The following is an 11,495-nucleotide window of genomic DNA, read 5'->3' as shown; positions in this document are numbered from 1 at the left end:
ATGCATTTACACCAGGTATATCTCTATTGCTATTGTACACGTACAATATACAACTGTACAGAAAAAGTTGGAAAGATAGTTGATTAAAAAAATGTGCATGATTCACAATTAAAAAAAAAAAAAAAGTTTCCCATTAAAATAGAAACGGGACTCCTGGTACATCCTCCACTTTTTTTTGGTTCGTGAAACAAAACATTTGAAAAACAAACGGAAAGCTTTTGTTGTTGTTGTTGTTGTTGTGGATATTTACATTACAGACGAGGATGAGGTCAATGTGCAAATCTGATTCCATGCAAGCAGTTGCATAATGTAGCTTAGGTGCTAGAGTGATGCGTCTTGAGGTGGAACTAAAGAGACAGAGGGGTGAGAAAACGAGGCTCGAGACTCAACCAGTCACCGTTCACCTCCGCAGCAGCAACAAGCCACACATGTAAATTACAAACACTCGCGCTGGCAACAAGAACTCAAGAACTTAAGACGAGGTAGCGTCTCGATTTGAACCGATTCAAATCTGGTGTAACGAATCGCCGAGCCTGTGACCGACTCCCTCCAGAGACATGCAGGAGATCCGCGAGCCGTTCCAACAACACGCAGCACCAAGAGTACGTTTCCTCGTCATTCATCGGGACCACAAAGTAATACTGCCAGTAGACGCGACACCGCGTAGAAAGTCGTGACAGACTGTAGAGAAACTCTGAACATACTGTAACTTAGCCGTTTCCAAACAAGGGATCTGGACTTCTCCCGCAGGGTGCGGAGATTAATCTATTTTTGTCGCGAGGTGAGAAACGATATCGGAAAATAAATCCGTTTCGAATCTGCTGATTTTCTTCTGAATAACGGGATCATTTCAGATATAAACTGTTTTTGTCCACCACTTGCAGACGTGTTCGACCCAGCGGACGAAGCTCTCTTCTCCGGGATGGAAACCACCGCGGTAAGGTCCAGTATGTTCTTGTTAATATTGTATTTAAGACACTGGTTAATAAAACAATGAGCTCTGTTCCTCTGCATATTTCCGTGAGTGAAGCAAATAAATGATTGAGTCCGGGTCCAAAAACAATAACATATGTTTTCTTAAAATGTGAGCAACACTGGTGTATGAACAAAGCAACACGGGGTCTGGAGGACGACATCTCGGCAAAAACCGATCCAAAGCCACGCGTCTCTTTCCACAAATGCCGACCTGACGTTTGCTGAAGAAAACAACAACACGAATGAGCTTAATGTAACGAGTGACAATGCAACGAGGTCCACGTGCAAATTCACATAATCTGCACGTTTCATTCAACACGCCGCGATGCGATGTGATGGATGGGGGCATCTTTGAGTGACAGTGGCGACGCCAGCTTTGAGAGCACGAGCACTTCGAGACAACCCGAAGGAACGACGAGACGAGAAAATGAAAACAAAGTACGCAGCATCTGCTCTGGCGGCCGACCGCTTAAGATCAATTTCACTTTAACACGAGTTTCAAAAAAAAAAAAAAAGGCAACCTGTAAGCAAACAAATAAATAAGATATGAAATTTAAAACATAAGTGCAGTATCTTAAACACTCCACCTCATGATGTGTGTAACTACAGATACATACAGGGTTTGTTTTCCTCTACAGCCTCTTGTCTTCAAACGGAACACGTGTGAGCGGTTAAGGTGTCTGAAAAGGAAACAAGTTTCTGTCACTGAAAGGTGTGATTCCACACTAAGGCGATGACATTTACAAATGAGAGGTGATGGGACAGAAAATAAATACACAAACATATTTCCTTTTGATAGAATAATTACAGGGCGTTCAATCTTTTGGCTGGTGAATAAGAAATATGGAAAGGGTTGGGGGTGGGGGGAGGTGGGGGTGGCAGTGAGAGAAACTGCAGAGGCTGAAAAGAGTCCAGTGAACATCTCTCTGCACCTCGACCTCCTCCCCTTGTCTTCCTCTGCGGGCGGGGCAGTGTCTGCGCTCGGACCTACTCCGAAAACAAGGCCAGACTTTGTGTGTTGGAGGCCGAGAGGTCCGGAGGAGAGGAAGTGATGACGCCCGTCCATGTGGGCTTTAACAGTCTTGACCGGTTGGTTAGTGGTGATATTTTGCAGACCCGGTGCCACCGGTGCCACCACACCGCAAAAAAAAAAAAAAAAAAAAAAAGGCCCAGTCTTATCCCGACCTGTCTGCCCGGCCGAGGCAGACGGACGAAGACCTTACGGCGAGGACGAGGCGGCTGCGTGGAATTTGACGAAGGCGATGGCCGCCAGCTCTTTGCAGAACTCCTCCAGCACGATAACCCCCTCCAGCAGGGTCACGTGGTCGATGCTGCGGGAAGAACGGACGGAAAAGGTGAGCACGTCCCTAAAGTCAAATCAGACCGCAAGAGCCCAGAACCGGCGAGAGGTACGTACTTGATGCCCTCTGGCTCCAGGCCTAATAACCTCTTCCTCACAAGCAGCAGTTTGGGCGTGAAGTCTGGGATGCGGTGAATCCTCAACATGAGATCTCCAACCACCTAACAAACAAAAACAAAAACAAAAAAAACACACACACACACACACACACACACACACACACAGCTATTACAACACACACCTGCCCTCCCTGGGTGAAAGTGACCAGCTCCACACTCAGCGGGAGCGTGAACAGGTTTAGCTGCTTCCTCTGACCTCGATAAAGCCTTTTAACACTGCGAGCCACTGGGACAGATTTCAAAGTCGAGTACTCGGACCGGTTCACAGAGTGAAAGAGCCAGAGAGTTTCTGTACGGGCAGGTCAGGGAGCAGCGTGCTCACATGATGACGGGGAAGTGAGACTTGCAGAAACACTTGCACTGACGTCAGACTGCGCTTGCAACAGCAACAGAGTTTTTCAAGATATGATGACGGTCATAATATATCACGGTGTGACAGCTTCACAATTATAATAAATACCATCCGTTACGATGACCCTAAAAGGAATGAAATGCTTTATTATAGCTGCAATTTGAAAACACCTTGTTTTAATTTGAAGTGTAAAAAGTGTCATTCTTGAAAATAAATGAAATGCAATAATATAAGAGCAGGATTTTACTGTTGTAGTTGGTTGAGGTGGATCTTTTGAACTGTTTTGTATCCAACTGCATCGATGCTTAAACGTTCACTTTTTTTTTTTTTTTTTTTTTGTCAAAGGGACACTCAGGACAAACGAGACATCTACAAGCACCTAAATAACTGATTGTGATGGATAAGATAAGTGGTGTATAATCTGGAGGGGAGTCTTACCCTGACAATGACAGAGAACAGAGACCTGCAGCCGGGGGCCAGGTTGACGTAGGGGTCCAGCAAGTACTCGTGCAAGTGGGGGTGTGGTAACAGCGACAGCTTGGACAGCACCGCCGTCACCTGCAGGTTGACATCGTAGGGCTGGACGACAGAGGGGACATCAGGTTGAAAAAACAACAACACTAAGTGATGGTTCGTCCTGAGAATTCTGTTCCCTGCGGGAGACACCGGTACGTAACGCAATATGTCTTGAGGTTTTAATTAATACAGCACTCTCTTTTAGATTTGATTTCCTAAGTGCTCCGAGAATCCCAAATGTGCTGCCAAAAAGAAACATTTACCTTCTGAATCTCTATTAGTCATCACGATTCCCACTTAACAGCATTTGTCAAATGCGTGTCTGGGCTTCAGCGCTCATTATTTTTGGGTTTCACCAAAGAAAACAGAAGGTCTCTGCATAATCAGCAGCATATTTGCATTCTCGATCCATTTTTCCTCTCCACCTTTCATTCTTTCATTAGAAGAAGCGTTTTCTTGAGCTGTGCCCGTCACAACAAGATCTGATTTATAGTAAACTGCAAACAGGCAGGTTGAGTTTTGAAGGAACATTAAATCAGTTTATTCACGTCTGCTGCACTACGTGCTGTCAGATGCTCCAGAAACAGCTGGACTGATGTCATTAGAACCAAAGCTGCACTTGTGATTTCTAAACAGACTTTAGAACCGTCTTTCTATTTTGACGAGTGGAGTCACTCAACATCGCGGCATGCGGTTGATCCGAATGAGGCCAGTGACCACTGCATCAGATGTTTAATAAACATTGGATCAAACTGACCTGATCCAGGATGCGACCCATCCTGTCGAAGAGCACTTTCAGGAAGTGTCCCTCGAAGAACGGCATGTCCAAGTTACACCTCTCAAAAGGCTTTGGATTTCCCCTCCAGTCCCACCGCTGGCAGACGCCACAATAGTCCCTGAACTGAAGGGAACGATGAGGAAACATAATGAAGCTGCTGCAGCACTGTTACAACTAGCAACCGATGTCGACCTCACTGTTATTAGGCCGGTGTTTGACAAGCACTGAAAACAAACGACAACAATGTGACAACAGCTCACCTGTCTGTGCGCATCTCTGAGGTAGGTGTCGTAGCCCGTGCCTTCAACATGATACGATGACTTGGCCTCATCGGGCACCAAACACAGGAAGCTGCAGGCAACAGAATTCAACCGTCAGACCTTTAAAAAGGAGGGCGGGCTGAGTGACGACCACACGAGTCACGTTGCACCACCGGTTTTTGCACCTGTTTACAATCTTGTGGACCTCCGTCTTCCCATCAGACTTCGAGTGGTCAGGGCTGTGTGGTGGAGACGAGCTCAGCCAATCAGAGCCTGACAGCCTGCTGTGGTTCGGAGAGAGGTCGTCGCCAAACAGTGGATCCTCCTCAAGGTCTCTGTGGGGAGAACACAGTCATTCAGGTTACTTAATATATATCTTATGGTTATGAAAACACGATCTGATTCAAATCCTGACTATAAGGTAAAAAAGTAAATTAAAAAAAAAAAAAAAAATCTTATTTCATTTAGTTTTTGACCAAAGATGTGTGCATCCCTCAACACAGCACATAGCTGTTGATAACAAGGACTCCCCGGCTATAATATTACAAATTGAACTGCATGAGTTTTTAGCATTTTGTGACGCTCTGAGTTTCTCTGGCAGCTTTGAGGTCCTCGAGGTACGATTTGACAGACAAACAGACAGAAGCCTGGATTTACATGCAAATCCCTCTCAAAATATGTTTGTAGATGCATCCATCCTACTCAAAATATAATCATGAAAGTATCTGTATCAAACAGTAATGTATCTAAAGCAGCTAAACTCTTTTGCATGAATTTTTTGTTTTGATTCTAAAATATGACATGAAATCTTTCTCTGGGTTTGTGTCTTAATTTGGATTTTCAGTAATCACGTAAAGACAAGCAGAAACACCGAAATTATTTCACATTGTGTTTCGGTCTCCCACAACTGACGGGTTTATAATATGTAGCCGAGTTGCATTATCATGATCCCACTTAATCACGGCTCCGAAGAATCCCGCCAATTGAAACACAATGAGGACTTGTGCAGAAGAAGGAGCAGCATATCTAACAAACACAGCTAGTTGATGCATTCATTTTATTTCCAGTGGTTTGTGTTTGTGCAGAGGCTCTTCAAAACGAGCTTCTAAATCCAGCAGCTCAGAGGGAAGGTGGAGTCCTTACACGGCATCATGGGGCTGCCCGTTCTCCAGGGGCTCCCGCTCCTCCTGCGGTTTGTTCTCCAGGTAGTTCCTCTCCTCCAGGCTACGCAGCACCAAGCTGTGGAGGATGTGCTGGTTGGGCTTCTGGATCAGATGCTCAAACAGCCGCAGAGTCATGATGCTGATCTGGGGACAGGAAGGAAGGAATGAGGCTCGGCTCCCACCATAAGTCCGCTGGAGCGAAGCTGCGTATTTGCTCACTGAAAGAAAAGTAGGCAGTGGCTGCTTGAGCATCAAAGGGATGATTCATCTCTTTTGTGTGATGAAAACTTGTGCAATGGCTCTGACAGATGCTCATTAAAATTCATGTACTTTTGGTTCATCATGTGATTGTCTGGGACTCAGAATCCTTGAAGGGCAGATGGCTATTTGTACTTTTGAATATAATATAGCAAGACATTTTTTTTTAAGAACATGTGATTTTCATTTTTGAATGCACAAGAGAGTAATGATAAAGGCCTAACTGAGCCCTTTTTGACAGACATAAATTATGCAAAGGGTACATTCATTAGCAGGACCAGGTCCATCCTGAATATGTGATGAGAACCTCGTCTGACAGGTGATCGCAGTGCTCGATGAGTCGGTGTCTGAGCGGATTCTGAGCGATTGTAGCTGAAGTCTCCGGTTCTCTCTCCTCTCCCAGCAGGAAGTAAACCATCTCCTGCAGCAGAGCCTCTGACGTCACCTGCCTTATGATGCGGTTCAGCAGGGCGGTGGAGGTCAGGATGCCCACCTCAGACCTGTGTGAACCCACAAACACACCGCCGGTGTTACTGAGCAGTCACGACACACACCGTAACACACCAACGAGACATTTCAATACAAGACGATTGATTGATTGATGATTCAAGGCAGGACTTACGTCTGCATGAGCTGCGGTTCCATCACAGACACAAAGAATCTTTCTCTCACTACTTTTGCCATCACGGCAGCGGCTGACTGGAAGACAGAAGGAAAAAAAAGAAGTTCTTTGGTTTTCTGTGACTTCTTTGAATGTCTTTTATTCTGTCGATTCAGACTGAAATATGACGCATCAAAACACAGTGAGTCAGCGTTAGTCAAGAACCTTTTGAGCCTCTTTGATGAGCTGGTCGCAGTAATCTAACCATGACAGGAAGGAGATGAGAGCCCTCTTCCCTGTGAAGAGCGCAGCGTCCTCCTTCAGGTTATATACGTCTAAACTATAAGAGGGAGAGGGGAAAAAAAGTATTGGAATTGTATGCAGGTGGTGAATCAGAGTCATTACTCTTCTGATCTTCTCATAGAAAGAAATGTACCCCCAGTTGACGGACTCGACTGTCTCGATGTCCACAGGGTCCATGGACTGTGGCAGGGCTTTATAGAAGGAGACCAGCCTGTTGGTCAGAAGCTCACAGAGCTCAGTGTTTTCAGTTAAACACTTGGCAGCAGCGGGCTCTGGTAAACTGACCAGCAGCATCAGACCCTCACATGCCTTCACCACTATCCTGCCATCCTGAGGAGAGGAAATATTCATACATTTTGTGATTAAAACCTCCCGACAAAAAGACCTTATTTAAATAACTTCCAGTGAATCACCCCAAAGTCGTAACTTGGTGATAACTTACGGGGCTCTTTGTGAGGTTGAGCAGGGAGGTGACCAGATTGTAGTTGCTGTTGTTGTTATTGTTACTGGTTGGACTGGTGGAGGCAGCAGCTGCAGCTGCAGCCTGTGGCTCCTCTTGGTGGTCAGCCTGTTCCTCTACCAGAGACTGACCAGTGTCTGGAGCCAACGCGCTCTCCTTCACCCCCCCTGTCGCCACAGGACTCTTTATCTCGGGTCTCTTCAACTTGTTCTGCAATAGTATCATAAGTTAGAGAAAATAAGAGCCTTAAGTGTCATATTTCTGCCAGTAATATATACAGATAAATATTTCTAAACGTGTAGCTCAACTTTTTTTTTCTCTTGTGTTACTGCAACCCACCTCAAGGAAGAAGTTGACAAGGTATGGGTCCTGCTTTAGTTTGCTACAGACTATACAAAGGAACTGGATCTCTTCGTTTTCTGTCGGAGCCGCAAGCACCTCCCCACACAGACGGATCAGTTTCTGACAGTCACGGAGAAGAAAAAGTTACAAATAAGTCACATAACTTGTCAGTTTGCAGACCATTATTGAGGAAAAGGACCATCAAACATACACCGGAATTCTGACTGCTACGCCTCTCACCTGTACAGGTCTGTGGACGTTGATGTGTGGCAGAAGGGGCTGACGAATGTGTGCTAGCAGCTTAGTGTAGAAGGTGAGCACCTGCTGCTTCATCCCCGGAGGACACTAACAGGAAATAAATCACATACAGACAACGTGTGAGATATTATTTGGTTAGTCGACAGAAATAGATGCCTCCCACAGGGAGCTGCAGCTCAGAGTGCCTTTGACAGTTGTCACAGCAGCTGACTACACACTTTGTGCCGTTTTCAGCCTACCTGAACCTCCATGTGCTTAGAGCCCACAATTTAAACCTCATCCTGGATTTCTAGGTTTCATTCAATATCACAAACAGTTACCATCTAATGATATGTATATTTTCCTGGAGGTATAGTTCATGTAGTTACCAAAGCATGACTGCCTTACATCTGCCTTGCCCAAGGTGTAGAGAGTCTCCAGGATCTTATGGTGTAGGAGATACTCCATGCAGGGTCCGGTCTCCCCAGACTCCCGTTCCCTTTCCTCCTGCGTCAGAATGTCCAGCATCTGCTCCAGGTGGGACGGGATGTTAGTGTCTGTGACGGGGGCTTTGTCATCTAACAGGGGAGCACAGAAACATATCAGAAACTGTAGGTCCATAAGCTATGAACATAAAGGCATTGCTCGTCTTCAGTGTGCAAAGCCTCTGCAGTTTATCAAACAGCTTCTCCCATCGGATGCGACATTTTTTTCATTTGAAAAATGCACAGAAGCAAAACAGACAAACTAGCTAGTTTGTGTGTAGCACAGTTGATCAGTGTTAAAAGATTGGCCCGAGTGTGCTCTCCTTATTTGTCACAAATGTAAGAGGTTGAGTCAATGACTACAGTTAAAAGGAAGAATATAGACACGTGTCTTGCCCAAAGTGAAAAAGAACAAAATAGCAAAACTATGAATGTGAAATCAGTTTCCGAGACTAATAAGCACAGCCACAAAACAACTAATAAAATGGTTTAATCAAAACGAGCAGTCATAAAGAATAGTTATGGTCGGCTGCTCGAAAGTGACCACTGACCGGAGTTTATTTAAGTTAAAACACTGTAAAACCAGTGATGACATGCTTATGAAGACACAAGTGGGTTCATACAACTTGAAGTAAAGATATTCCCCCTCAGCTGTTTAGACCAAATTTTGCAAAACGAGAAGAACTGCTGCACAGAAGCGTTTGTTCAGAGTGAAGAAAACCAAGAGGGAACTTCCCTGACTCAAAATATTCAGTTTAATGACCGGGTTCACCCAACAAGCCAACCCTACAGCTGAGATGCAACCTGACACAGATGCAGAGCGTTTACAGATCCGCACGGCCAAACATGAAGGAAGCCCCGTCCTGGTCTGGAGCTGCTGTGGTCCACAGAGCTGCTGATTTCTAATGACAAACTCAGGAAAATATACGGCATATGAAAGATTATATTAGCTCTTCTGGACGCGGTAACTTGTTCTGTGTATTTGTCATTTAAAAAAAAGTAAATATTGACAGACTAAATAACCTAAATCCTTGCCATTGCACTCAAACAGACCCGTGTCATCATCAGTACAGAAGACATCAACAAGTGACGGAGCAAACCTAACTGTGTGAATATCAGGACCACGACACATATTACCTTATTATGTCAGACACTACTTACCAGAAGTCTCAATGTAATAATGTGTGATGGCCTTCCAGTGATAGACAAAGTCCTCCTGTAAGGGCAGCGACGGGGCGAGCTGGGAAAAAAGACCAAAGTTGGTAAAGATCAGTAGGTTGGATGAGTATTGGACGATGAACGATCACAGCAAAATGTCAACATGAATCAGTCCCATTCAAACAGAGTTCAACTAATTCAAACGGGCACTTTGCCAGGTGGAAATGTGCATCGTGTGGTTTTAGTCTTTTAGTTTGTAGTGATGATACGGTTGTGTGTCCCTACAGATGAATGCATTGTGTTGCGACTGAATTCAAAAGGCCAGATGTTTGCAAAAGGATTAACAAGAGGTTAAAAACGTTCCCTTTTCGTGTGACAAAGGTTTACATCTGCCATGTAAACAACAACAACAACAACAACAACAACAACAGACGATAAGACCCGCTGTCTGAACCGGGATATCTGCGGGGATAGCTTAGCTTCTTGAAGCTAACTTGGCGTCTGAGAAGCTCAAGCTTTCCGAGCGACCTTTTAAACACGGAGGACCCGCGAGTCCGAAATATAACAAACCACAGTTTTATAAAAATCCGAACAAGAACAAGAACAAGAACCAGCTGACGACACAAAACCGCTGACGTTTCGCTGAGGCTCGCTCGTTAGCTCGCTCGTTAGCAACGTCTCCCCGACGCTGACGTGACGACCTGCGGGCAACAAAGGCCCCTTTCCCGTAAACATGGACGTTACTCAAACGAAAACCGACGGACACGACGATATTTTAAATAAAATGTAAACAAAAAACTCACCGCTTCCACAGCGTGCTGGAGAATGGACGTAAATTTGGAGAACATTTTGTTCTTGGACTGGACCAGTTTCTCCCGAGAAGACCTAGAGAATTCCTCTATCTTCTTCTTCCTGTTGCTGCCGCCTCGATCCAGATTGGAGGTTTCATACAATGACCCTTGAAACGAAAGAATAAGTGTGAGCAATAAAAACCCGTAACACGCCGTTGACCTTTTCTCCCCCCCACCCCCCCTGGACTTTACAGGCCTCGGCTACTACCAAACTGTAAACAAGACGTCTCCGGGCTCCGCGTCAGGCTCACTTTGGACACGGTGGCACTTCCCTCGCCAAACGCTACCGATAAGAGCCAGCAGGGGGCGCACGGCCACCAGACACGGACTGACAACGATCGACGCATACAAATGGGGGTGACGTGCGTTCAATGAGGGACAATGATCAAAACTCAGTTTGGAAACATCAATCAATAGTATTGATAACCGAGTAGGTTCGGCTATGGGAAATCTCCAGTGAGAGGTAAAAACCAGCGGTTTATATCCTTTATGATGCACTAATTTGGCCCATTTTTCTGACATTGCTGCTTTTCTCCTCACAGCACTAAAAGGGTGTGCTTTTAGTACTTTTGCTTGTTGTTGTTTTTTTTTTACTCGTACTTTTAGAATAAAGTGAAAAGAATCCACGCGAGGGAGGTTCTGCCAAATATTTTCGCTAAAGTAGCCGGATTAATAGAAGAAAAAAAGAAGAAAAACGACAGATATTGCTCCAGCGCGCCTGTCAACTTTATGATTTAATCCCAACTACCGCGTCCAGAAGAGCACAGTCATCCCAGAGAGAAAGTTTAACGTTTAGGTGACCCGACAACAGCTGCACGCAAGGAATTTCATGAAGGATTTAATTTACAATCCCGTTATTCTGTGCCATCATGCTCATATATGGACATAAACTTGTTGGAAAAATAATTAAAAAAAAGGATGCTGTCTGTTCCAGGACACGCCCTGTCGCGGTAACTCTCCATCGTGCAGCCTGGTCTAGTCTACCAAATCGCGGGCTGTAATGTTTCCCTCCGTTTAATCCCCATCAAATGACACCCGAAAACGTAAAGACAAGATAATATCAGGGTTGCCCCCCCCCCCCCCCCCCCTCTCAAAGCTGCACCGGGGCATCTACTTCTGCTCATCACCGAGGAAGAAAAAGAGGCTCTACCTACCGGGCATGTCTGCTAGAGGTGAGTATCGTTTGCCGCAGAAGCCTTCATAACATTACATACAGAGGAAAGAAAAGTCTCTTAAATGTTTTGGAGGGGAGGAGGAGGAGTGGGGGGGAGAGGGGG

General features: G+C 45.3%; 2 protein-coding genes across 4 annotated transcripts in view; one reads left to right on the top strand and one right to left on the bottom strand.

Annotated features, from left to right (window-relative positions):
- Positions 1-5: 5 nt before the first annotated feature.
- fhip2a (FHF complex subunit HOOK interacting protein 2) lies at positions 6-11,437 on the bottom strand. 3 transcript variants are annotated; one of them, XM_069690027.1, is made up of 18 exons: positions 11,373-11,437; positions 10,171-10,325; positions 9,371-9,449; positions 8,133-8,302; positions 7,728-7,832; positions 7,485-7,607; positions 7,128-7,355; positions 6,819-7,015; positions 6,608-6,722; positions 6,404-6,480; positions 6,089-6,281; positions 5,504-5,667; positions 4,546-4,695; positions 4,361-4,451; positions 4,080-4,223; positions 3,245-3,385; positions 2,393-2,496; positions 6-2,306 (listed from the first exon to the last, which is right to left on the bottom strand). In XM_069690027.1, the coding sequence occupies exons 1-18, from the start codon at positions 11,377-11,379 to the stop codon at positions 2,195-2,197; spliced, it is 2,355 nt and encodes a 784-aa protein (XP_069546128.1). In that variant the 5' UTR covers positions 11,380-11,437; the 3' UTR covers positions 6-2,194. The 3 variants fall into 3 exon arrangements, with proteins under 3 accessions (XP_069546128.1, XP_069546131.1, XP_069546130.1); XM_069690030.1 differs by lacking the exon at positions 11,373-11,437 and adding an exon at positions 10,427-10,443; XM_069690029.1 differs by lacking the exons at positions 9,371-9,449; positions 10,171-10,325; positions 11,373-11,437 and having other exon boundaries at positions 8,114-8,190.
- ablim1a (actin binding LIM protein 1a) overlaps positions 11,299-11,495 on the top strand; it is a 41,017-nt gene continuing 40,820 nt past the window's right edge. The window contains exon 1 of the mRNA XM_069690033.1: positions 11,299-11,390. Coding sequence (XP_069546134.1) covers positions 11,378-11,390 — 13 coding nt within the window. The 5' untranslated portion in view covers positions 11,299-11,377. The remainder of the gene's footprint in view (positions 11,391-11,495) is intronic.

The sequence above is a fragment of the Brachyistius frenatus genome, unplaced genomic scaffold (genome assembly GCF_029030835.1).
Source record: "Brachyistius frenatus isolate BFR_SWC_R1_liver_20210118 unplaced genomic scaffold, ASM2903083v1 Contig_8, whole genome shotgun sequence".
Taxonomy (NCBI): Eukaryota; Metazoa; Chordata; class Actinopteri; family Embiotocidae; genus Brachyistius; species Brachyistius frenatus.
This window is presented reverse-complemented; position numbering and strand designations above follow the sequence as displayed.